The following is a 27,861-nucleotide window of genomic DNA, read 5'->3' on the forward strand; positions in this document are numbered from 1 at the left end:
AATCTCAATTTCGTGAGAATCGTTTTTTTCGCTTTTCAACACATACCCTTGTCTTCTGTTTCTCCCACTAGAGGCTTAACAAAGGAAATCGCTGGTGTTATTTCAGATCACAGGGCTTTATTTATTTATTTATTTATTTATTTATTTATAATACTTATCTGCAAGTGTGTTCCCATGTATTCCTACATGTGCATGTATCCAGATAAATTCTGATGTACTAAAGTCAGAATTTTGAAGTGTCACTAAGATTTCACAGGGAAGTTTCTGTATCGTATCCTCAATGCCATTGTGCAAACTCGTTAAAGGGGAGGTCAAGTCAAATATTTTCTTTACATTAATACGCTCTATGCTCCTACACTAGTCTAAGCATGGCATTCTGATTAAGATTGCATTTCTGTAATATGAAGTAAGCAGCGACATACTGCCATTTCTATCCATCTCAGGGAGTGGCCATTTTGTTTCTTGCTGGTGACTGATAATGACATGTGTTTCTCAGTGCCTAATGCCGTATGTTTAGAAGGTGGGAAGTGTGACTTTTCCAACCTCCGACTAGGAACAGTGCACTAGAACGCCCCTAGCCAAGTCAGAATAAGAAAGGACCCAACTTCGCCGACCGACTTCAGTGAATGTCAAAACATAATTGAGGATTATGAACATTTAGATTATAGGAAGGTATTGTGCGGCCTGCTAAATGTAATGGTTGAGGTAGCGGAGTGGTTCGTAAGGCGGATGTCACACTAGTAAAGTAATCGCAATTGCAGTGGCAAGAAAAAATCAACACATTTTATTCATGGCCAGCACACCTTTGATATAATCTATATATCAAAACTCTCTGTTGTGGCTATAAAATGTATCATTTGTATATAAAATTGCTCTAAGTACAGCATGGCACAAAACTGCATCTTTATTAACATTATAAGTACAGCATGGCATAATACTGTATCCTTATAACATTAAAGAAAAAAAAGATATATTGTAAATCTGTTGAAAAACATCTGCAAAAAAAAACAACTAAAAAAACAAAAAAACAAGCAGGTTCCTTGGAGTCACACATCCCCCATGGGCTCGCCTCATTATAAGAGTGATATTAATATAACTACTCTAGATAGATAGATAGATAGATAGATAGATAGATAGATAGATAGATAGATAGATAGATAGATAGATAGATTCAGATGTGTTTAGCGCATCACTTGAAAGGGGGGTAAAAAAAAATAGCTACGTGACGTAAACGCAGATGGGCGGAGCTTAGGTCCAGGCACCATGGCTTCGGTAGAAACCGAGGTGAGTGAGTGAACCTTATCTACTGCAAGCTTGTTACACTTTTAGGTTCTTTCCCACTGAGCAATGAATGTATTACTCCACCGTTCGCCCAGGCTGCGTGTTAAAGCGCGATAATTGTCTCAAAGGAGGCGTCGGTTTGTTGTCCATTTCCCGCTACCAGCCTATGCTCTCCTGCTTTTGTGCTTACCGGAGGGCAGCTGAACGTGTAGGAAGATGCTGCGCCCGTGCCCCGGAACCTGAATGGTGTCTGCAGGCGCGTTTTATGCTAAGCTCCCTGTCTTGTTCATACATGGTCCATATCCATGGCAATGTCTTGCTCGTGTTTGCGTTAAGCCTTCAAAATAAACCAAAATGGGATTCATTCTCGCCCTTCAAGCCCGCGCCTTTCATGTTTTGGCTGTGCTGAATTTTGCCGGTCTGTGTTGGCTAATTGCACACTGCTGTTTAGCTTTTTGCTAGTTAGCATACTGTGCACAAATACGAGCAAAACGACGTTTAAAAGACAGGGTGGCTTAGCATCAAATGAAGATGAAGTGTATCAACGTTTTAATAGTTGGAGAAATATAACGCAGTGTTTGGCTGCGTTAGTCTATGTATCATATGCAGCACTATGCTAGCTGCATAAACATTGAAGGCTGAGCAGCTTCCACTGTAAACACATGGCACTGGCTCACAAGCTTCGTTCTTTTCCACGTATTAAACAAGCATCACTTTATTTGTTCTTCTTTTATGTACAGTAGCCTGCATCCTCTCTAAGTCAGATTTTGGCTTGTTATTGCCATGGCTTTCTATCTGTGCGAAGCACTCCAAGCTAACTTGCCTTAAACAAAATTGACTGATTCTACTGTGACATGAGAAGGAAAGTGTTCTCACACGACGTTAAGACGTAACAATAAGTGTAGGTTAGTGTAGTTTTGATATTCTTTTGGGCCATGAGGCGCATTGTGCGTCACGATTGCATCGACTGACTTGAAAGGTGGATGGGGAAGGCTTCATCTGTGGATGGTCATGGGTTGGTCTTCTGCAGCACATTGCTGCAAACTGTTGACCTTTTATGAAGCACATATATTGTACAAAAGACTAACTTTTGTTTGTCTTTTTCTTTTACTCTGAACCTTTATCCAGCTTTGCATTTGGTACGTGGGCCTTCAGTGAGAGTTTACTCCATTTGACACTACCACTAGCACATCACAATTACAGTAACTGGCAATAATTACAAAAACACAATTTAATAACCTGTAACGATGCCGCTTATGTCCTCTGAAGCAGTTCAGAATCAATGTTAATCTAATACTCATTATAGATGTTGTTTATTCAATGCATTCATGTGTGCGTATCGCCGGAAACATGTTTTGCTAGTCGAACTTGACTTGCTCTATCCAACTAATCAAAGAACTGAAAAATGCTGATATTATCGTGAGCTAGCTGCTCCTGAGGGGAAAATTTTATTGGTTAAAGACATTTTAATGCAAGGCGCCGCAGGAGGAACGGCTGTGACGTCACGTCATTGACTGGGCTGTACTCAAATTATGAAGCCACCTTTGCACCATCATTTACGTTCTGGATTAACAGGTTTAGGCACGCAAAAGTAGTGCTTATCCTCGTTTGTTCGCTTGTTGATGCATTGATACATCCATACGCTTTGCATTCTGCCATGATAACTTTTTCATAGACCAGAAACGTGTGGGGACAAATGCCAGCCGTTTTCAATCCTGATTCGCCTTTCAGACGATGCTACGTTACGGCCCCGGTTCATGCAGGCCGAGAAGAAACAATTATATCTACGCACATTAGCTGCCATGGCATCTCGGACAGATGGGTCCCGTGAGCTTGCTTTAATACAACACAAAATGCATACAAAATATCTTTGGATGCAATTTTTCTTGATATTTTCTTTCCTCTGGACAACCAGAGATACCTTTTAAGTCAGGCATGCCCAAGTTTGGTCCTCGAGATCCCCTATCCAGCCTGTTTTAGATGCATCTCTCCTGCAACACACCTGATTCAAATCATCATGGTCGTTATCAGGCTTTTGCAAACCTTGCTAATGATCTGATCGTTTGAATCAGGTGTGTTGGAATAAGGGAGCCCCTAAAACAGACTGAATCGGGGCTCTTGAGGACCGGACTTGGGCGCCCCTGTATTAAGTGTTCTTTCTCTCGGCATGAAACTGAGGAAAAGCATGTTCCTTGTCACACAGCAGTGACGATTTTCTGTTGCTCAACAGTCTGAAGCTCGACTCAGACTATGAGGGTGGAAGTGCACCTGAAATCGGGACGTAAATGTCAGGTAGTTTGGTCCCCTACAACTTTTGATATGGTGACTTTTATAGTTGTGCACAGAAGTGAACCAAATTTCATGTTGAAAATTGATGACACACTTTCAAACAGCTGTGCTTTGTGACGTTGCATTATGCAATGGACATATTTGGAAACTGATAAACAAAGTGGTATGTTTAATAAAGGGCAAACTTACCTGACTTTGTTTTATATCTGCACTTAAGTACAACCACACTTATGCACCAGTCATCTTTGTCAGTAAAATGATTGGATCAGAACGAAATCTTCCCAACACAAGTGGAAAAATGTGTTATTTAACAAAGGTTGAACTTTTTTGGCCATATTGCCGAACGTTATGTTTAGCACAAACGTAACATTGTTCATCACCAAATGAATAACCATACCTGCAGTGAAGCGTGGAAGTGGTGGCGGCAGGCTCATGCTTTTGGGGTTGTTTTTCTTCTAGTGGAATTGGAGATGGAATGAATTACAAACAGTTCAAAATAGCTGTCAGAGTTTGTACAAAACCTGCTCAGGCTTCTCATAGAGAGCAAAACAAATGTCAGGAAAAGCCTACTTGAACATCCGGAATTTATTTGATGTTAATAGACAGGACTTTAATTGGGGGCCGGTGTGTGCTGACTCCCATTTAAGCTGATTTTTGAATGTGATTTGTTCATTATGAACAAATCCACATTACATTAATATGAGGTTGTTTACACAATTACATTATTTCGGTGGAATTTTTTTTTTTTACATCTCTTGAAAAGATTAGAAGGAATTGCAATTAAATTTTACAGGTTTTATGTTATGGTAGAAAAAGTTTTGAAATGATTTATCTTGGTCTCGTTCTTTATATCCCAATAAAAACCTGGCTTTTGAGCAAGGTTCTGTTGACTTTTTATCTTCAATTTAAGAACAGACAAAGGCTATATTCACACTGCAGCTCAATTCAAAAAAAAATTTCCCCATATTTTTCATGCAATGTGAACGACATAATTCAGATTTTTTTTTTCAAATTCAACCTGGCCCTTATTTGTGCGTGGATGTGAATCAGATACGCATGTGATGCGTCCCCACACATCCAACCTATACGTCATCAAAAGCTGAATATGCGCCCTGCGCTGCTTGGTGAGAGAGTGCCAGCGAGACTTCTGACACCGTTCAACAATCTGGAAAGTTGTTTTGCAACAGTTGTTCTCTTTAGTTAATTTTAATCCTACTTGAATACATGAAGCATAAAGTGGAGATTTATGGTGATAGTAGTAATTCAGCCACACAGACGTTTTATTCACTTCATTTATCGTATTTATTTAACACGGGTATGACATAATTTTATCGTTAGTCAACGTTTCCGTTAAATGAGGAGATCAAGGAGCGTTGCCTCATATTCCAAAAATATTTCTACCTCCTCCCGCCTTGCCACTCTGGCGATATGAGATGATAAAATGAGGCTCTCTACACGCGGGACCATTTTTACCTCTGTAAACACTGTGCCAAGTGACATTTTTTTTTTTTTTTTTTTTGGGACGCATGTCACTTGACGTAATGCGCGTCACATTACGGATGCATTGTGTTCACATTAGAAGTCACATTTATTTTTCTAACGTGAACGAATGCATAAAAACATTGTTTAACCAAAAATCTGAATTAGGCATCACGTTCTGCAGTGTGAACGTAGCCAAACTGTATTGAAGTCAGTTCTGTCGGAGAAATAATTAATGTTTGGTCTAATTAATTATTAAATGGACTGTCACTTGTATAGCGCTTTTCTATTACAGAAACTAGTAGCGCACTAAGTTGATTTTCACAATTCCTTAGGGGGGAAAAATGTGTGTTCTGGTTGCAGAATTTTTAATCATCAGTGTGAAACTTGGAAAACCGTCCCAAAAATGTTTCTGTCTCAGTTTTAATGATTTTAATGATTTTTAAACGATGCTCGTTTCTTGTGATGGTTTAAAAATCCAGTCAGATCGCCCCAAAATTCAATTGAACCTTTCCCGTTGTGACACAAGCTATTGCTCACATAACACGTCATATTAAAAAGTCATTGGATGTCGCCATCGCAGATTGACCATATGAACTCATCCCAAGACAGGAGTCTGTCCCAAAGAATGTTTTTAGTGAGATCTTGTGGGTTAAAACGTACTGGTGGTAAATGAACAGAGCATTCTCTGCGGGGACCTCTAAAGACTCGGGCCAACAGAGGGAGCCACCATGCCACATGGCGGCTGAGGTGAATGTGTATGTGGCGAAAGAAAGGAGGAACAGGAACAATCTGCTCGCTTGCTCGCTTGCTCACGCACTCATTTTCTCTCTCTGTCAACCTTGCTCTCTCTTCCCTTCTTGGCTCCCTCTTCTCAGTGGAGGCCAAGAGAAGAAAGCAGGTATGATGCTTCATGGGGACGCACGAGGCATAAGATACGCTAGCTTGCATTCTGTTCTTTGTACTTGGTTGCTTCGGAATAGTCTGAGGAGATTCATAGCCTTGCTTCATTATGTCTTTTAGTCTTGTACTATTCATACCAGATTCCAATGGTTTGAACTGCTGCTTTCTTTGTGTTGCAATGGTCTCTGCAAAGCGTTCCTTGGAAGAAATGTTCTGCTGCTTTTTATTCCTCTTTCATGAAATATTTGACATGACCTCATTTCTCGAGTCTTGAGGAGCAGTCATTGTTTTGGCAGTAAGGCAACTGGTTCAAAAGCAGATAGGATCCTGCACTGTTGGATCATGTTTTTGAAGAGCAGCAGCTTGTGGCTCACTTGATGCCCGAGCCCTTCTCTCAGTGCACCCGCATTGAAAATGTGACATCGAATCACTCTCGCGAAAGATTGATAGGTATATTCACTGAAGTAATCTAACTGAACACACCGGAGCGGGAGATTCGTTGTCAGTCTTGTCAACATGTTTGGTTCAGATTTGATGGAATCGGCCATTTTCAACAGCTTCTTCTCTCTCTGTCCAAATAAATCCTAAATAATTTTCATTCGTATGAAAAAAAGACCAATCATCCAGTGATTTTCCCATGCAACGGTTAGTGAACATAAAGGATGCACCAAACTGAAATCCAGGATCACACAAAACCATATTTGATCAATTTTGAAAGCATTTCCTGCTGAGAGAAATGATAACATATTTGGATGAGCAAATGCCATACTTTGTACTGCTCTCTTTGCAGCGTTGCTTTTATGCCATCCTAGATTAGATGCTAGTTTAAACTCATCAACAATTATACTGTATTGTATTATAACTTTATTCAACGGCTCATAGATGAAAATGCAACTACTGTTTCGGATGGTTGAGAACACAGCTTTTATTTTCTTTTGCTGAATATAATGCAGGGGTTTTCCTTTCTCTTTGTTTCATCTCAAGTGTGATAGTGTCATGTTGCTGTTGTCGCTGGCTTTCTAGCCATTAAGGTAGTTCTGACTTCAGACCACATGATTTCTTTGTTGGGAATCTGAACTGTCTGAGCAATAGATCCAAACCTAAGAACAGGTAATTAGCTATCTAATTGTCACGGGGGTGTGTTACTTCTCTGTTGTTTTTGTATATAGAAACTCTTTTGTATGAACGTCTTAACTTCAGAAACCTTTATTCTGATGTCAGAAACTCAGAGGAATTCAGAAATCTTTCCCTTTTTCGTGTAATCCCACACATATGTATTGTTGGTCTTGGATTGGCATTTGCAACTTCATTAAGTAGCCTCCGTGAAGGTGGCGTACATTGGCTCCCAGGCCCCTACGTTCCCTATCTAGTGAAAAACTGCGGCAATGGCTGCATTGTGGCGGTAAACAATCCAGTTGCGAAATGGCGGAGATCTGCAGACAGGCTTCTCTGCCTCCCTTCCCCCCTCCCTCCTTCCTGATATAGCAGATGTTTAACTATCCACCACTAGGGGGAGGGAAGAGCACCAAGTCTCTCATAACTGGTTGTCCTCAGTCCATAGGAATAACGAGCTGAAGGATTATTTTTCCTTTCCTCAAAAATTGAAACCAAGTTCTTTCAGACCATTGACCTGTGAGAATTGCCCACCTCAGACTAAATGTTCACGTTAGGTCTGCCTCTCAGGCCTGATCTTGCTGCTGTCTGACATAGAGCTTGTTCAAACATGGCTCAGAGACTCAGAATATGGTTCTGTAAATGGACCCTGACGTCTCATTTAGCTTTGTTGCAGTTTTTAGACGTGTATACCTTTCTAATTCTGATACGTCGACTGAATGAGCCATGAAATACAGCTCTCAGTTTTATCTGCTGCTGTTCTCTCGATTGCAGATCATTTCATTTGGCTTTTGTCGTTTAAGAGCAGAACGCAAGAGCAATATTGTGCTGCCTCAGTTAGCACATTGTTTGCTTATGTTTCTATGTGTAACAGCAGGCTTGCTAATGTTGTTTGGTGAAAGGCAGCTTTTCAGGTAAAAGCATTCCATTTCCATTTTCATTCCATATGAAAACGGATTGTGACCTACATTAAGAGCATAGAATGTTAAATTTGATAGCATCAATGTGGAATGCATGTCCCTTTTCTCTTCTTGTAATTTATCATTTTTTTCAGCCTATGCTTGATTATTTGCTTTCGAGGAAGTTACCCAAGTTGTGTACAATGCATATGAAAGAATTGTCAGATTTTGTCAAATATTGCCAGTTCTCTGTAGGTTTGTTCTGAAAGCTTCTGTTGTGACAAGAACATTTCTGATGTTTGAAGCGAGGCTCTTCACCAGCTTTATATTGATCAAAATGACGATGAAGCCTCCTGATGTTCTTCTGTATGGACCTAAACTTCAGTTTGTTGTCGCCTACAAATTCAAATCCTTATTTTCAAGGTTATTGTCTGTCTAAGAATGTTAGATTGACTGTCTACATTGTGAAAGGTGTTACTTAGAATGCAGTGTCGACATAGTCTACCCATTTTTGACAGTGGCTGGTATTTTTATATTTTAATTATTAACATATACACGGAAATGTTATTCTTGAATCTGCACACGTTTAGCAGGTTATCCTGAGAAATCTGTTCTTCTTCCGTTAGCCCACCGGTCTTGCCAAAGGAGGCGTTTACAAAGGTGAAGAAACGTCTAATAAAGAGGGACTGGACCTGGCAAACAATGGCGGCACAGGTATCATTTTTATATATTCAAACTTGTACATTTGCTATGTTTAATTTGAAACCAAACAGAAGACTCCCCAAATCGCAAATGAGGGTGTCATTTTTAAACACAAATAAAAAAATAAATAAATAAAAAAACTTTCTACGTCTTTTTTGTGTAATTGAATAAAATTGTTACAGGTACTCTGGCACTGACCAGACTGAATTTGCATTGAATTGGTGACTAATAAAGGCTCAGATTCCTCTTCATCTGTCTACTTGGATGCAAGAATGTGCTCAGCTGACAGTATCTGTGGTTTGGAAGTAATTGTAACGAGGAATTGGTATCATTGTTTGGGGATGGGGTGGTGGGGCACGCCTCACCAACTTAGGCTGGTGTGTCCGAGCCAAGCCTTGTTGCATGAACTGATGAAGCCTTCTTGGATGAGAGGCGAAACCTCTCCCAAGACAAACAGAGCAGTCCAGTTGCGATTGATTCAATTGTCTGGACGAATGAGAATATCCACAAGCAGAGTCCAACAATTGAGAACTTGAGAATCTAATTATTTTAGTTAATTAATCTATGCATACTTGACTGTTAAGTAGTTTGCATGATAACATAAAAAGTGGAGGAACGTGATCCTGTCGTAAGCCATAATTTTAATGCTTTAGATATTTTCTTGATAAAATGAACCATACTGAAGATGTATCATTTTCCAATCTAATATACACCTTTGATTGTGACTCATAGATAAACACAAAGCAGAAATGGACAGGCTGGCCTCTTCTCCTGTTGCAGAACCAATGCCTAATGGCACTGAATGTGACAACACAAGGCACAACAGCTCATCATACAGTTCTCCAACAGACCACAGCAAGGAGTTAGCATTGGTGACTGAAAATGGTATGTCGGACAACGAGACACCACATGGTTCTGTCACTGGGAGCAATGGATTTATTCTCATTAAGCCACAACAAGAGGACAGCTCTGAAGCCTCGCCTGATTTGGCAGGTTCCCCCCACAGGACTAACCGGCCAACACCAAGCTCCCCCACAGGGGTACACTTGACCAAAACGCCCCCTTCCTCAGCCTCTGGGTCTCCTCCGACTTTAGGTGCACTAAGGACCGACCCTATTACAGGAACTACATCAGGACAGGAGACAATAGACTCTAAGAATGGCACAACCCTAACTACCACAGCTTCAACAACCATCATGGTACACAGAGCTCGCAAAACCATGTCGAGGCCTGCTGTCACACTCGAACAAAAGGTAAATGATTCTGATCTTTGTTCATTTTCCTGTGAAGGTTTTTTTTCCCTTAAAAATATTCATTCATAAGCTAGGACCTAATTGATTAAAAGCATGGTGAATCTCGTTTTAACAAGCAATATTCAAGTGGATGTCTCTATTTTACACCACGAGCCTTTGCATTAGCATTAGCATCTACCTTTGTGGCGCTCAGCGCAGCGCAGTTGAAAGCCTTTGAACACCACAAAGAGTTTTACACTGGTCACTGTTTAGGCCTGTACCGGACATGCGGGTTTGGTCAGGGTGTCGTATTGCCAATAACTTGTTTTGTTTTTTATTTTATTTTATTTTTACTTTATTCATATCTTAGCACATCGCGCTACAGTATTTGACATGAGGTCATGATTTCTTTTTCATGACTTTTCTTCTTGTTTTAATTCTTGTACGTACACCGATACCTCTCCCAAAAATGGCAACGCATCTGTCAGAGGTATTTTTCTTTCTGCGAGATAATCCCGCTCCCGTCTGCTGTCATAAACTTTTGATCCTGTTTCCGTCTAATTCCGTGATTAACGGTCAAATTGACTCCCATTCGATGGGAGTCCCACCAGATTCTTGAAAAAATGTCGCTCTCTAGTTCCGTCTGAGTGGATATTTGTGGTTCATTGTATTTATTTATTTGTTTGTGGATCGTTAGTTGTTTTGGGGTTTTTTTCTGCTCTCCACAAATTATGTATTTTACAGCAAATGGAAAAAAGATAATAGAGTTGTCCTTCATTTTATGCAACCATCAACCAAAAATATTAAAAACAAAATAGTGTGAATAGTTTACTGAAGTAAAGATCAATTTAGTCACAAATTTACTTAAATACACTGTATAAGGATGTAATTAAATTATTTTTGCTCTTCCATCATGACTAGCTCATCGGTTTAAAATAAAGCAAAACAAAACAAAGAAAAAAACGAAACTATCATTTATCGTGATAGTTGCTGGTAAAATGTATCAACCGGAATTTTTTTTCCATTGTGACTAAATGGGCTGCGCGATATACCAATATTGTATCCCGATCGAGTTTTGAACATTCAAAATATTACGGTTGAAATTAGTTAGATGTCAGTCACGTGCCCTTGGCACGCTTGTGTTGCATGTAAAGCTCAGTCCAACCAACCACATTTCTCCTTTCAAGTTTGTGGGCCATCTCAAGATGGCGTACAGTGCACCGGTATGCTCGGCGACCCTCTTGATGTTTCGGGATTTCTTCCCGTTTATGGTAATTTGTGCATTGCTCACGGACTCTTGGGTGGTGTATGATCGGCGTTGGACATTCTAGTGCGTTCGAGCATAATTGGGGTAAGACGTTGACTGGTGACATCTTTCGTGTTACAAACTCCCGTCACGGCAGAAGTGGTGTGTCGGCTAACCCGGTGGCCAGCTGACCAAGCTAAAAAGGGACCTAAAGCGCCTCCAACTGGTGCAAAATGCTGCTGCTCGTCTTTTAACTGGACCTCGGACGACGGATCACATAATCACATAATCTTGGCCTCTCTTCACTATCTCACAATGCACTTTAGAGTTCGCTTTAAGATACTTCTGTTTGTCTTCAAATCTTGAAATGGCCTCGCACCAGCGTACCTCTCTGAGCTCCTCCACCCGTACACATCAGACCGCTGTCTCCGGTCCACAGACCACATGCATGAGGACTAAGCGCAGACTCAGGGGTGATCGCATCTTTTCTGTCCCCGGTCCTTCCCTGTGGAATGACCGTCCCCCTCTCTGTGCACTTTTAAAACCCGTTTGAAGACACATTTTTATTCTTTAGCTTTCGACTCAACATGAGACTGTCACTCTTCTGATGTTCTTCTGGTATCTATTGTATATGTGTTTTAATTTGTACTCTAGTTTCTTGCTACTTTATATGACACCATATGTAAAGTGCTTTGTTACAGCTCCAGCCGTTGTGAAATTTGCTATATAAACTTGTATTGTGTTGTATAAGAACTAGAGCTGTCATGTCAAAATCTTTTTAGAATTGATTATCTTATCAATATTTTCATCAATAACTCAGGTCATTGCCCGCCCCCAGTTTTGAGGCAGAAATTTTTGTGTCAATCAATTTGGTGGTCGAATTAGCAGAGTTAACAAATTTACATATTTGAAATCACATTTTGGCTTCCCACTGCTACTCAGGACACTCACAATTCTGTTTTTGTTACTGACAGCTTCTCAAAAAGGAATTAAGAGAAGCAAAGAATGCCAACATAGAGACTCTGGTTTCATCCGACGCATCGAATCCTTCGCAGCAGTGCTCAACAGAGAACCATCTACCTCAGAATCCTTTGGATCTGCCAGATTCAGCACAAACCGCTTCATCGACTTCACCAGCAACTCCTGTAGTTTCTTCCCCTCCACTCACGTCAACTCCATCCAAACATCAACCTGGGCTCACAGGTTCCTGATGCAAATAACACACTGATACACCATCAAAGAGATTTTGGAGTTCTTGGGGTTTCGAATAACCAGTCATCCTTGCGTATTTTTGCCTTTTTGCTCTAGGCTTCTTCACAGGAGGGCTGTCTTCCCGTAAGAAGAAGAGAAGGATGGGAACTTACAACCTGGTTCCCAAGAAGAAACCCAAAATCCTTCGGCAGACAACAATGTTGGAAATGTTTAAGGTGGTACATCCAAATGCCAAGAGCCCTGAGGTATGTGCTATCACACGTATTAAAGAAAAGCGTGCAGAAATGTGAACAACTTTACTTTCGGTCCAAGCTTTGCCGCACACGCAGCAACACGACCAATCGGCACTTAGCTGTCATGCAGTGTGAGGGCTTCTGTCACTAGTTCTCACGAGTGGCCGACGGTTGGCCGCTAGTTTTGCAGCAATTTAAAAACTAGTTTGTTATGCGAGTAATGAGAGGCAATCAAAACGTAACTGCTATTGTTCGTCAGTTTCTTGAAATTCCTAGCGGGCATAGTGAATGTTTGCAGGACCGGTAGTGCAAAAAGTAATGAAAGAGATGGAACAAAAAATACAACAAAGGGATGCGTTTATAAGCTGGCACAACCATGTGTGTCATATTTCATGCAACATGAAATGTTGACAATGTTCAAGTGCTAAAGCCGCACAAATTATGTATGAGTGTAGTTTCTGTTGCAATTGTGTGGCAAAATTATGTTGTCATAGTGTCAAAGTATTTAAATTTAAACCTGCAATTATAGCCGAGAAATAAACTGTCTTTCTTATGAATGAATTCTTCATTTGCCCTCATCTTAATGACCTATAATATATAATAGATCCCATATTGTTTATTGTATTGTTGATGAATTGCTTGTTTGTTAAAAAGCACCTTAAAAAAATAATTACATATTGAATCGCAATCACAATTCTTAGGTGAAAAAAAATATCGCAACGAGACCATTTTCCAAAATCAGTCACTTACATATATACTTGAGCTCCCCTACGTGAGGCAGGATTGACTCTGGTCTGGAGAGGGCACTCAAACATTTTAAGACTCAGTAGAGTGGCCTCAGATTTGGAGGTGCCGATTTTCAGTGGTTGCAATTTTTCCTTTGCAGCAAGTTGGTATATATTCAAAGGGATATTGCATAGTGTGTGAGTTTCAGCCTTTTTTTTTTTTATCCACAATTGTCCTGTTCAGGCATGTTTGACCGCATTGCTGCGTGTGTGGTGGGCCTAAATATATATATAAAAAAATCCTACTTAATCTGGTCCCTTTTATACCTACAGCACTTAATTTTTTGATATACTGTGCTGCCTTTTGAAATACAAAATTTAACATACTCTATATAGAGTATATTGCCTATGTTCCATTTGTGTCCAGTCTTGCAAATTGTAATATTTCAAGTTGGGATGCACAATAAAAAATCTTTTTCCACTCATACCGATAACTTAGTCCCCGTGAACCTTAGTTTGAATTATGGATGCGACTTTCGATATGAACCCAAACAAAATGAATGAAACAAAAGCTACCTGGTAACTGGTCACGTGGTTTCTATGTAAATTCCGGACTGAAAGAATGTAGGAACGATAGTTGTCGCAACTTGAGAGAGAATATATTTAAACCTTGCTTCCTCCTCTGAGCACTGATGCATATCAGTACCTACCCAGTAATAAAGTTGATCAAGTTTTTCTTTTTTTAAGAGGTTTGTCATTTTCAGTTAATATCATGCATGAACTTTCAGGATTCATTTTAAATTTATTTATTTTGGTTTTGCTGATTTGTACTTCCAGAAGAATTTAGATCAAATAGACGTTTGAGAATTGGAGTTTATTTTAAATTATTATCTAATACGCAGAGATCTTTTTTTTTAATTTTGCACTCGACAAACACTTTGTAAGTAAAAAACTAAAACTAATACTAAAACCATGAAAATTGTACAATAAAACAAATAATTTTCCCCAAAAATAAAAACTATGAAAAACTAATTTGCTTTATTAACAAATTACTGTAAAACTAACTGCATTGAAACACTAAAGTCGAAATAAAATAAATACGAACAATAATGAAAAAACCCAAACTTTTGGACATTTAAATTTTTTTTTTTTTTTTTTATAAACCAGCGTCACCCAGATCAACCCAGACTTTTCTACGCCCATGACAATTTGCATCGCTGGCATTCCTCGTTAGGATTTACAAAAGGAAACCAAAACTGTTCAGATAAACCGCTCTGGGAAAACGAGAGCCGTTGTAACAAATGGCTCACTGCTAATTCTGAAGTCGCATTGAGCAACCCCATATTTACCTGCTGCGTTGCCTTGGCGCCCTGAAAGTGACAGTAATTGGACCAGTGTATTAGAGACTGTTCTTTTTTTTTTTTTTTTTTTTTTGACATCGGACCGTTGATTGTGATGTTATTTTTTTTTTCATATCGATCCGATAGTTAGTTATCTGTCGGGTAGTTATTGTGCACCCCTAATTTTGGGTCATATTTTATATTTTCCACATTTTGTTCCGTCTTAACTCCTAGACAAATACAAACGTAAATGGAGAGAAGTTGGACCATGCATCAGAGGAAGAGGAGGATGTCAGTCAGTCAGATGAGATGGACTCTGAGGAAGAACAGCAGCCGCAACCAAGTCCAACATTTGAGTCTATTTCTCAGGTATGGCTTGCTCAATCTCAATGTATAGAACTTTGTTATTAATCTTTATTACAATAATCATCACTGTGGGAGCATATGCAAAATGTTTGTGGTTCAACTTGTCTTTAGGCGGAGAATGAGAAGGATTCTGAAGAATCTGGAGACGATGGAGAGGAAGATGGCACAGAGTCAGACTTGGTAAGACCAAGTAGAAGGCAACACAATTCTTTTTATCAACTAGCTTCAAACTATTTAATCTTTTTCTGACACCGAAATGGTCTCCTCACTAAACTTTGCGTGTGCCTCAGAGCACAGAGTCTCGTCTAAAGAAGTCAAAGAGGAAAACAAAAGAAGACAATGGCTGGCTCAGGCCATCCAGGAAGTGCAAAAGGACGGTAACGGTCAAAGGTAAGAACTCTCACCGTATCCACACCTGTACTTTGTCACCCAAGTCTACTAAAGAAAATCTTTAGTATATCGGCTCCCCACACCAACTTAGTTTCCTTGCCTTCCATTGTTTTGCCAAATGCATTCTCTGTGGCTTCCTCTGTCTGTGTGGGTGTGTGTGCGCGTGTGTGTGTGTGTGTGTTGGAGGGGGGGGGGGTGTATTTCACCACCTCTGTATTGTCTGATTGTCATTATTGATACTTGAGGCTGGAGTTTTCGTCAGCCAACTTTTATTGCTCTGCCCAGAACCAGAGTCCCTCGCAGAGCCTCCAGCTGAATTCATGATGCACACGGAAGACAGAAAAGAACACTCCCCGATAACACCACCTGACAAACTCTCACCCCATGAGCCCGATGCTAGTTCAGATGGCAAAGGTGAGCTCGTAGGACAGGGAGTCCATGAAACCTGCTGGATTTGATTCTGTTTTTTTTTTATGTAATAATTGCAATGGTCATACAGTGTGGGCACGTTCAATATTTATTCGCAGTTATAATCAGACGATTTAATGTTGATGCAAAAAAAAAAAGGAAATTACAATCTCAAAGTCTTTTGTTACCAAGCTTTTTAACTATGTGATACTGTATAATTTTCATTAAAAGTGTTCACTTTATACCTTTATGTTACTTTGCACAGCACCTTTGGAAATTATTCACAGCATTTCACTTTTTACGCATTTTGTTATCTTACAATCTTATTCCAAAATGGATTACCGTATTTCTTCCCCAAACTTGTACACAGAACACTCCGTCATGACAAAATTCTTTTACAAATGGACGAGAATGAGAAAGTATTCTCAGTATTTGTTTATTTGTTGTTGGGCAGCAATTATAGCCTCAAGTTTTTTTTGCATATGATGCCACAGGTTTGCCATTTTCTGATCTCGCCAGATTCAAGTCTGGGCTTGGCCTCCGAAGGACATTGGCAGAGTTGTCCTGGGGCCATTCTTTTGATATCTTGGCAGTAGGCTTAGTGTTGTTTCACTGCTGAAAGATAAAATCTCACTGCAAAATAATAGTTTACATTTTGGAATTAGGCTGTGATTGACAAAATATACAACCAATTTTGTTTCATTCTGGAAGCTCTCTGTGAAATTTTGAGGTTTAAGGAAAACAGTTTTTGGGGAAAAGTGTCTGGAAATGCCTTTTGATCTTTGCAGAGACATCAGGTTCAACAATGGAGGAGGCCCAGGAGCTACCACTGTGCAGCTGCCGAATGGAGACCCCCAAGAGTCGAGAGATTCTCATCCTGGCAGACAGGAAGTGCATGGCTACGGAGAGTGTTGATGGACAATTGACCCGCTGCCAGGGTGCTGTCTTGAAACAAGAAATGATGCGTCCCTCCAACTCTGTCCAGCTGCTAGTTCTTTGTGAGGACCACCGCAACGGCATGGTGAAGCACCAGTGCTGTCCTGGCTGTGGCTTCTTCTGCAGGGCTGTGAGTGCATGCCAACACACTATATCAACTAGGATCCTGCTGCCAGGGTGCTTGCTGATCATGCTGTCAACAACATCTGCAGTTGGTTCCTTGATGGGAACGTTTTGCGTCATCCCTTTTGTCAGCTCTTCACTTGAGCTCAAGAGCCAAGTAAAACCATGTGGTCCAAATTTTGGGAAAATATTGTTTTGTTATCCCGTTATGCAATGGAATAATGGGTTTATGACAAAAAGGCCATGAAATTGTAACCGGTTCCCCATGAAAAAGTCAGTCAAGAAATATGCAACTTTTTCAAAATGGAATGTAGCTATGATAATATCCCTGACAAACTGACATATTTTGCGGAGGCTTGAATATCATAACTTTATAACTATACAGAGTAAATCTATCACATTGTCTTCCTCACCATGCTCTTTGTGATCAGCTCATTAGATCTTCATGAGCAAAATGTTGAACTGGATTAGCTAATGAAGTTTTCAGCGCATATAGTTCAGAGATCGTTGAAATATGTCGCTTTAAAATATCAGTTAAATTCCCACATGTGCAGCTTCTGTGTCTCTGGAATAGGAAGAAGAGTTCAAAAGAAATTCTTTAGAGGTAATGCAATTATTGTTGAAACTGAAATTACGTTAGTTGAGACTTTTTATCTTTGGCTGTGCAGGGGACCTTCATGGAGTGTCAACCAGACATTAACATCTCGCATCGCTTTCACCGCGCCTGTGCCTCGGTGCTGAAAGGTCAAAGCTTCTGCCCGCACTGTGGGGAGGAGGCCAGCAAGGCCAAGGAGGTTACCATCGCCAAGGCTGATACAACCTCCACTGTACCTCCCACACCTGCTCACGGAACAGCTCCGCCCGGAGCACACGAGGGCCGAGCGGACACCACCACTGGCAGGTAAACTACCTGCGTTTAGGGCTGTCACAAACAATTATTTTGCTAGTTGACAGTAGTCGTGATTTGTCCACTAATCGGATCATATGTAAATTGCGTCATGTTGCACCAGCAAGCAACTGATCTTATATAACCGTAATTAGTTTACTGCTTGATTCTTTATGTATGTACAAATTAATGAGTTGATATAACATTCAACTTCAATCAGTATTTCTGAGATGTTCATAAATGATGGTGCAGCTTAAATTGAAGGCAATATTGTGGCCTTAAAGGTTTTGGCTGTAATTGTTTAGTGCAGGGGTGGGCAAACTTTTTGATTGGTGGGCCACAATGGGCTCTAAAATTTGACAGAGGGGCCGGACCAGGAGCTGATGGATGGAGTGTTTTGGTAACCCCACCTCATCGGAGAAAAGAAATACATTTAATTTTAAATGAAAGTGGACTGAAGCATTACAAAAATATATCTCTTTGAAAAACCACAGTATTTCGAAAATGAAAGATTAACAAGGTTTATTCATTTAAGTTTGGCGGGCCGGATTAAAACATTTAACGGGCCATATGTACCCCCCGGGCCGTAGTTTGCCCACACCTGGTTTAGTGCATTTTAAAATTAAACCAAAATTATACACAATGCAGGTTTGCACTAATACTAAAATGTGTTTTATTGTTAAGTGGAGCCAATGAGGGCTTTTGGCAAATATTTCACATTTTGTTACTTTGAGTACTGGAATTTCCCAGTTCGTCAACGCATCACTCCGTTTATGAGAGAGCGTGAGATCTTTCTGCCTCTTTGTCAAACACGGCATACGCACACAATTTTGGTTGTTAAAAAACGTGAGTTCATGACTGTCTCCTTTATCTATATTAGACGCTATAATAAGTTAGCGTAGCAAAAAGGACATTGTGTCCGTGTACATCAGACACAACTGAATGTTTCAGAAATTAAATCAGGCATTAGCCACAACGGGCTTCCTCTCTTGATGATCATGCAAACCCGTCGTGCTGCCATGAAAGTGAGGTTTGCATCTTAAGTATTTGTGGGTGAAATGTGCCGTAACCAGGCAGCCATGACACTCCGCCTAATTACCCACAATGTTTCTGTTTAGATCACGGATGATCCGGCTCACCGCTACTGCGCATGAGATGAGGTTGTTTCAAGAGAAAAGCAATGTGCCAAATAAATTAATATATAAATAAACTACCCGTTGACTACTTAAATTTTTTTTTTTTTTTTTACATTAATATCTTTGTGATTAGTCAACTAATCTTGCAGTCTTCCCTGCGTTATCTTCTTACTGAATTACCGTTGTCTCATGAGTACCCCAAAAGCCCTCGCTTGATTTTATTTACCTTACTGAATAGATACACCACCGTTGCATTGCAAAGAAACAAAAAGATCAACAATCACTGATGCTCTTTCAGCTGTTTCTTGAATGGGTCAAACATCAAATATAAAGCAAAAAGCATAAAAGAGATTGAATTAACAGTGTGGGGAAACGAAGACTTAGTCACTCACTAGGCCATGCCTACTTTAAAGGCAAACAAAACACAAGTAGCGCAGTGCGTCTGTATGTGACGTTTAGCCTCATTGCGCTTACTAAGAGCAATTTGTATGCATTCTCTTTTATGTTTTATTGTTTTCAGATATTCAATGATAGAGCAGTTTTCTTTTTCGAGCAGTAAAAATGTGTGTCTGGATGATGTGAATTAAAGCCTCTGTTGTTTTTATGCGCAGCTCTTTACGCCTGGCTGTGGCCAGTGATGGTAATGGGAGAGCCGACAGCTCGCTTTGTGCTGCTTTGCCCCCGGGGCTAGACGCTCTTGCTGTTCCGGCATCCTCCAGCACCTCAGAACTGCAGGGCGACATCGACGCAACATCCCCATCTCTAGTTCTTCCTCGAGAAACTCTTGAAAGCATCCTGGTTGCTCTTGACACAGAGAAGTATGTTTTCATTGCTTTGAATTTATTCCACATCAAATGTGAGAACCACCTATTTTTCATTGTTATATGCATTTGTTTCAATCAGACCCAAGAAGCTACGTTTTCACCCAAAGCAACTTTATCTCTCAGCCAAGCAGGGAGAGCTTAAGAAGGTTGTGCTCATGCTGGGTAAGTTTAAACCTTTATGTTGTCATTTTGTGATATGTGGAGAATTTTATGGTTTCCATCTTCATGTAATGTGCAGTGGACGGCATCGACCCCAACTTTAAGATGGAGTCGCAGAACAAACGCACCCCTCTCCATGCTGCAGCTGAGGGTGGACAAAAGGAAATCTGCCACATGCTTGTGCAAGTAAGACTGTATCCTGTATCCGTATCTTTTAAGTAGTTTAAATAAATAGCGTGTATTCTGTTTTTGTAGAGCTTCTACTCTGCTGATTTTGGCAACTTAGCTTTTTTGCTTTCTCCAAAGATTAGATGTAGTCATTTCTATCATTTGTTTACACTATAATTAATATTTAAAAATGAATCGATTTTTCTCCACTTAAAGGCTGGTGCAAACTTGGAAACTTGCGACGAAGATCATCGAACACCTCTGATGGATGCCTGTGAAAACAACCACATAGAGACGGTCATGTACCTGCTGAGAGCTGGAGCCAGCGCCGTGCACAAGGTCTGTCGCCACCACTCACGAAAAAACATTACAGAAGCCAATATGATTTTAGTCTGTCACATTCCTATTTGTTATGAGCAATTTACTCATAACATTCTCCTCTCTACTCAGGATGTTGAAGGGTTCACATGTCTCCACCTAGCGGCCAAGTCTGGTCATTACAGCATCGTTGAGTACCTTCTGTGTACAGGATACGTCAACATAAACTGTCAGGTCAGTAACACTTTGCATGTAATTATGTGGCACTTACCCAAACAATATTCCCCTACTTGTGCGCTGATGACTGCAATACTGAGTTTAGTGGTTGTTTAAGTTGATACATCAGAATCCACTTTAAAAGTTCTGCTGAACCTTGACATGTCGATTTTTTTTTTTTTTTTCGGTTTGTTTTTTGGTAGCTTTAATGGGGTACTCATGTTTTTATTATTTATTTATTATTACAAACATTATTTATTCATTGTTTGTTGTTGAAGCGTTTAAAATGCATCTCGATTATGAACCAAATATTAAATACTTATTACTAATTATTTTTGTAGTAATTGAAATCCCGATTATTCAAACGATTATTTTTCGTTGGAGTACTAAACAAAAAAATACATGCACGGAAGCAATATTGAGACAAATTTATTTTATCTTGAAATTAAAAAAAAGAAAAAAATTTTGTTTGGTTTCCTTATATGAACAAACAGTGCATTGGAGTTTACGTGCTATACACTTAAATAAAAAAATTAATTGCCATAGAACTATTGTTAACTTCTAAATAAACAATAGAATTTCAATAGAACGCCTAAATGTTTAACTCAAGTATACTCACTATATTTATTAGACATTGTAAAATATGTAGTATTTTAACATTGTTATATATATATAATGATATATTCTATGTATAATAATTGTTTTTTACGATTATGCCAATTTTTATAATTATTGAGTGTAATAATCAAAATCTTAATTGAATTTTATTCGATTAATTGCACAGCCCTTGTCTTAAGGCAAATTTGGCTTGTTCAAATGTTCTCATTGCACGCGATTGACATTCCCATAAAAAAAAAAAAAAAAGAAATAAAAAAGAACGGCATACATTTTGGAACACACGTTATTTTTCACATCCGAGGCAGCTTCGCAAAAGCAGCTTTATTTTTTCTACAGGATGATGGAGGCTGGACAGCCATGATTTGGGCCACAGAGTACAAACATGTGAACCAGGTCAAGTTGCTTCTGTCCAAAGGAGCTGACATAAGCATCAGAGACAAGGTTGCCCTAAAATACAATGCTCTTTGGACTTTTTTCCTAACACATCAAGTGTGTAATTGTATGATGTTGGTCGCATTTTCAGGAAGAAAACATCTGCCTTCACTGGGCAGCGTTCTCTGGCAGTGTTGAGATTGCCACGCTACTCCTCGACGCACACTGTGATCTCCACGCTGTAAATATCCACGGGGACTCTCCTCTGCACATCGCAGCTCGAGAGAATCGCCTGGACTGTGTTGTGTGAGTTGCTGTAGTTCTGTCAAGGATATTACAATCGTACGTTAGGTGTCATATTTTCATGGTTTGTAAAGATTGCTGTGAATCCTGCCAAATGCGTCTTTCTCACTGAATTGTTATTTCGCAGCATGCGATAGTGTTGCTGTTACTCAGAGGTGTTTTTTCTCAGCGAGTGTTTGACTGGTTGGAAAAGTTCTGAAATATTGCCAAAAATGATTGCGAGAGTAAAACAAAGTTGCTGTTCTGCTTTCATGTCACTACACTACTTGTACCAGCAATCCTTAGCATTCACACCCACTGACTGCTAGAATTCTAGTTTGTGGTTTGAATTACACTGTAAAAAGTAGAATGCAACCCCCAAAAGTCATTTGTTAAGTTAACTTTCCTGCCCTCCAGGCTTTTCCTCTCTCGAGGAGCGGATGTTTCCCGAAAGAATCGTGAAGGAGAAGCCCCTTCCGATTGCTGCAACCACAACTCCAAAACTTTTGCAGCCCTGCAGGCCAGCAGAAGAGAAAAAGATGCCAAGAACGTCAGGTTCATTCAAGCAATGGAAAAAACCCTTCACAGGTTCAAATTACGTGCTTTATTTCATCATTATTGTTTCAATTCAAGGCCTTTAACAAGATTTCATATGAACAAAAGTAGTATTCAAAGAAGGCATAAAAATGATGTAATACTAACTTAAAGCCATTGTGACTCTGGCGAGGTCGAAAGAAACTTTCACAAGTGTTTTTTGTGCAGCAAAATTTTAAAATCAGCCAAGCCCTCATCAATATGCGTGTGTGTGTGGTTTATGTACAGTGACATCGCTCTCGGGCAGGAGAGAGTTCCCCTTCCCTGTGTCAATGCGGTTGACAGTGAACCTTACCCTGATGACTTCAAGTACATCCTTGAAAACTGCGTCACCTCCCCGATGAACATCGATAGGAACATAACACACTTGCAGGTAAATTTAATCCTGACAAATGCGAGCCCGTGTCCCTCTTCGATTCTTAAGTCACCAATGTTATTGTTCTGTGTGTCCACGACAACAGTACTGCGTTTGCAAGGAAGACTGTTCTTCAAGCGTCTGTATGTGTGGACAGCTCAGTCTGCGCTGCTGGTATGATACGGTAAGATTGAGAACATAACCGTGTTAAAGAAAGGTTTTTGATGTCCAGACAATTTAAGTGTGGGTACAAAGTTTGATTTGAGGTTTAAGGATCTGGGGTTCCTCAATACAATATTAATGGATATCGGTCCAATATCAACAAATTACAAACAAGTATAGGATTATATCAGTCCACAAAAAAATTAAGATCCAAGCATTCCAATGCAACCGGTCCATTCCAGATTTGGCTCCAGCTTCTATTCAGCACCGCCCACATCCAGCATGCAGGGCTTGCGTGATTGCATCAACAGTGTGTGCTAATGTGCTTAATAAACTGTGAGCCTGTCTAGGAGGCGCCACATAAAATATGCAAGTATTGGACAGTATGACCTTTATTAAACCATGAAAAAGATTGTGAGTGAGAGTCAAGGAAAAAGCAGTTGCTACCGACAGAGGACGTGAGCAAGAAAAAGAATATGTTCACTCTGCAGATCAATCAGGATGTATTGCCTAACATGTATCTGATTTTTTTTTTTTTTCTTTATAAAAATTACAAAAGAAATTGTATGTGTGTTTATGTTGGACCACCATCTGCACTCACACTCATACCTAGGGGCAATTTAGAGTGTCCAATCAACCTGCCATGCTTGTTTTTGGAATGTGGGCGGAAACCGGAGTACCCGGAGAAAACCCACGCAGGCACAGGGTGAACATGCAAACTCCACACAGGAAGGCCGAAGCCGGAATCAATCCCACAACCTCTGCACTGTGAGGCCATCGTGCTAACCAGTCGGCCATCGTGCCGCCAACCAATAATCAGTGTTTATTTATGTTTATATATGTAGGTAGATGTTTGTTTGTACGTACTAAAGCATATCACAACGTGCATATGACGTGTCGAAACAGCTTTGCTTTACTGACAATCACATTTGGAGAAAGCAATAATCACACTTAAACTACACTTAAACCTCCTATTAGATGTTTCAGTGCATTTTCCAGAGATATAGTAACAGTATGCTACTTCACATCACACTGTAGGTCCTGTGTTTGGCACCTTTACCCCCTTAAAATTGGTCAATATCTTCAACTTTCAGGGTGGTTGTCTTCTACCTGAATTCTGCCGTGAGGAGCCCCCCCTCATCTTTGAGTGTAACCATGCTTGTTCCTGTTGGAGGACCTGCAAGAACAGGGTGGTGCAAAACGGACTCAGGTCAAGATGATTTTAGGATTTGTATATCTTCAAAAAAAAAAAAAAAAAAGGGATGTCTTTGATGTAGACATTGAACTACCGTATATTTTGGGCTATAATGTAAATAATATAATATAAAGTAGCTTGTTAGATTAAGAAATTCTATTCAAATATTTGAATATAACAAGAGACAACCAATAATATGTCATTGTAACACAGGACCAGACTTGAGCTCTTTCGGACCAGTAAAAAGGGCTGGGGTGTCCGAGCACTACAAGACATACTACAAGGGACCTTTGTATGCGAGTAAGTCTCTCAATTAATTAGTCCCGTGAATTAAAGGGGATGTTTTCAGCGCACAAGCGCGATTCTCGAACATGAGCCTTCATAATGGGATGTATTTACGAAAGGCTGCACAGAATGCTGTCCAGTGTCAACAAAATAGCAGCAGTAGCAATTCTTTCCATGTGCAACATTAGCAATCTTGTCTTGTAAAACCGCGTTAGCATGTGAGTGACGTTGACTCCTGCTTGTCAACAGGTACGTAGGCGAGATCATCTCCGAAGCAGAAGCTGAGATGAGGCAAAACGATGCTTACCTCTTCAGTTTAGATGACAAGGTACAGTGGAGTCGGAATTATTCATCCCCTTTCAGAAAAATACGCTGGCTGAAGATTTTTTTCCATTTCACAGTAAAATTGCTGCTCAGTTTGTCCATTACTCTGGTTTAGTGTTTCCATTGCCTAAAGTAAGGCAATCATATCGTATCCATACTGTATCACTTTACTTTCATTGTGATACAATACAGTAGTAGTGTGGCTATCTGGTTTTCTAAATGTTAGTATATTACCTTGTAACTCAGTGTCATTCTTTCAGAGATGAACTGTCACCTTAATTATAAAGCTGAGAATTTCACAATTGCCGTTATGTCTTTGCCCCTCAGCCTCAAGATCTTTACTGCATTGATGCTCGTTTCTATGGAAACATCAGTCGCTTCCTCAACCACATGTGCGAGCCCAACTTGTTTGCCTGCAGAGTGTTCACCACACATCAGGACCTGCGTTTCCCACACATTGCCTTCTTTGCCAGTGAAAACATCAAGGCAGGAGAAGAGCTTGGGTAAGAAAGCTACTGTATTTGTTCAAATTCTAGTCGCCGGTGACTCTCGTGCAACAGAATCTCACTTTGACATTTGAACATCACGAGAATGTCATGCAAAAGGTGAAGCAAAAATTCGGTCTTTGCATAAATAATGTTACGGAATCTTGCTGTACACTTCAACTCAACCTGAGAATACAAACACTGGAACTGGGGCCTCGGTCAAGGTTGAGCGAAATATGAACAGTTCCAAATATCAGTCAGTGTTGTCACAAAAACTTTAGGCTTCTACTGAAAGGTCAAGGTGAAGAGTAACTTTATTTTTTATCCTGATAACCAAAGCACACATCCAAATTAACAAAAGAATGGCTTCACCTGATGAAATTTAATGTTATGAAATGGCCCGGCCAGAGTCCAGACCTCAGTCCAATCGGCAAGGTGATCTGAAGACTGTGCACAATGTTGTACTTGTTGTAAGTCACATGAACGATGAATTTTTGTAATGATCTGTTGTGTTCTCATTTTTTTTTTTAATTAGGCTTTTTGAAACTGCACATCAGAGTCTTTACATGAAAAGTAAAATTTCCAGCCTCAAAAATCAATGGGTTTGAAAAAAAAACCATACTGTCATTTGTTGTTTTATTTTTTTGTGGGTTTTTTTTTTCAGTGCAAAGGGCTCTCATGCAAAAATAACATTCAAGGATGGCACAAAACTGCTGCACAAGTAACCAACATGAAGTGCAAGAAATTTTGTGCATTTTTTCCCTCAAAAATTAACCGATTCAAAATTGTAATATTATTCAGGTTTGTCTTGCTTTTCGTTTCAAATTCCTAAATTATTTGGCCTCACTATGTACCTCTGTAGTATAAGGCAGTATAAGATCTAGTGCAAACACAAGAATGTCTGCCATCTAATGGTGAATGTTGATATTACAAATTAAAAGTATTTAGTGGACCCCTGCTATTCATGGCGTGTGAATAGTGAAAAAAAATGTACGGCCATTGAAATGCATTGGGTTGGGAGGTTGTAAACTCGGGGGGGGGGGGGGGGCGGGGGCTGATAAACCTCCAATATGCTCTTTCGTGGCTACATTAAAAGAAACATGCTTATAATGCCACCCAATTTCTTTTAGAGGTGGAGGTGGAATTTTTATTCTATTTTTTATTTTTTTTTTTATTAATCTACGGACCGCATCGAGTGTGGACGTGGTCCACATGGGACCCTCATGCCGCCAGTTGCCCATCTCTGTTTTAGAGAATGAACTTGTATGCAACTATAATAATGTAACAATATAATATATAATAATGTGGCAACTTTTGAGTTATGAGCACAAGAAAGACTTTTGACGGCTTTCTTTTTGCCACCTTCTCAGCTTTAACTACGGCGACCACTTCTGGGAAGTGAAAAGCAAGGTGTTCAGCTGTGAATGCGGCTCCTCCAAGTGCAAGTACTCGTCTGCAGCCATGTCGTCATTGCAGGCGGACAGCACGCCAGAGAACCGGCAGCAGCCCAGTGCCTCCCCCGACACCAGCTCCTCCAACGGCCCCTCCAGCCCCTCTTAAAACTTTGCCTGGCACTCAGCTTATTCACACACGCGTCACATCTCATGGACCCGAGGACGCCTGTTCCAATGTCGCGAGGAAATTTTTGCTGGTGAACTTGTACTGTATAGAAAGAAACATAAACCTTTGACACTTGGGCAAACTTTTTGTGATGTTGAAGAAATGCACATTTGGACCCCCTGAAAGAATGTACTGCTACTACCGGTTTGCCATCATGCTAAAAACGACCAGTGGGGGGTCATCAAACAGAAACGCGGACAATTTAAACAGTCTTTACATTTCATATTTAACATCACTGGGAAGGAAGACTTGGCCTTTTGCTGTCAGTTACCGAGAACCATTCCACTAAAATCAGCGTATATATGTAAATTTAAGTTATCAATTCCTCGACATTTTTTCAAACATTTGAAAACTGCCTAACATTATGGACAAAGACGAATCATGCAGGGTAGGTTCATTTGTTGATAAGGTAAATTAAATGAAGCTTGTTTGTTGAGGGAGAACCTAATTGTGTGGTATAATGCCCCGCAATTGACGAAGAATGGATTTTAAGAGAGTAACAAAAACGGTGCTTTGTTTTTTTTTTTTTGTGGTTTTTTTTAATTACATGCTCATTACCCCGGTTGAACATGGTTTGTAAGATAAGAGAACCTTACGTTGTTTTTTTTCTAATGTTCCATTTTATTTCCGGTTTTGTAATCATACTTGTAGTGGTTCTGTTCATAATTTTGTTCCATGATTTTTTTTCAACATATCTTTTTAAAGCGTCTGTAGTGGAGAAGTGCAGTTGTGCAAAATCTCAAATTGAAAAAAAATATAGACTACAAAAATGCACTTCCTTTATTTTCTGTTACACATTCATGGACCGTGAAACAGCATTTTGAATTGGTTGTATCTTTTTCAATAAATTTACTACTAATGCATTTCTTCAGCGCTAACTCACTTTGTTGCATTTCCTCTCTGGAGGCAACGTTGTCCACTACACGTTTTGCTTTTGCATCTGAATTTCCTCAGAGATTACTTTCTTTCTCTTCTCCTTAAAACA

At 39.9% G+C, this 27,861-nt stretch overlaps 1 protein-coding gene across 3 annotated transcripts; it reads left to right on the forward strand.

Annotated features, from left to right (window-relative positions):
* Positions 1–1,202: 1,202 nt before the first annotated feature.
* Positions 1,203–27,276, forward strand: ehmt1b (euchromatic histone-lysine N-methyltransferase 1b). Of its 3 annotated transcripts, none has more exons than XM_088281816.1 (26): positions 1,203–1,284; positions 8,591–8,678; positions 9,399–9,919; positions 12,119–12,347; positions 12,453–12,601; positions 14,889–15,023; positions 15,132–15,200; positions 15,311–15,410; positions 15,696–15,824; positions 16,607–16,884; positions 17,546–17,778; positions 19,511–19,717; positions 19,803–19,885; positions 19,962–20,068; positions 20,267–20,389; positions 20,501–20,602; positions 21,539–21,643; positions 21,726–21,880; positions 22,274–22,444; positions 22,679–22,823; positions 22,912–22,989; positions 24,062–24,177; positions 24,376–24,462; positions 24,697–24,775; positions 25,099–25,274; positions 26,627–27,276. In XM_088281816.1, the coding sequence occupies exons 1-26, from the start codon at positions 1,264–1,266 to the stop codon at positions 26,814–26,816; spliced, it is 3,876 nt and encodes a 1,291-aa protein (XP_088137942.1). In that variant the 5' UTR covers positions 1,203–1,263; the 3' UTR covers positions 26,817–27,276. The 3 variants fall into 3 exon arrangements, with proteins under 3 accessions (XP_088137942.1, XP_088137943.1, XP_088137941.1); XM_088281817.1 differs by lacking the exon at positions 1,203–1,284 and adding an exon at positions 3,085–3,108; XM_088281815.1 differs by lacking the exon at positions 1,203–1,284 and adding an exon at positions 5,809–5,950 and having other exon boundaries at positions 22,274–22,411.
* Positions 27,277–27,861: the final 585 nt, after the last annotated feature.

Source organism: Idiotropiscis lumnitzeri, chromosome 18 (assembly GCF_059441095.1).
Source record: "Idiotropiscis lumnitzeri isolate Australia: NSW breed Sydney's pygmy pipehorse chromosome 18, RoL_Ilum_1.0, whole genome shotgun sequence".
In the NCBI taxonomy this organism is placed as follows: Eukaryota; Metazoa; Chordata; class Actinopteri; order Syngnathiformes; family Syngnathidae; genus Idiotropiscis; species Idiotropiscis lumnitzeri.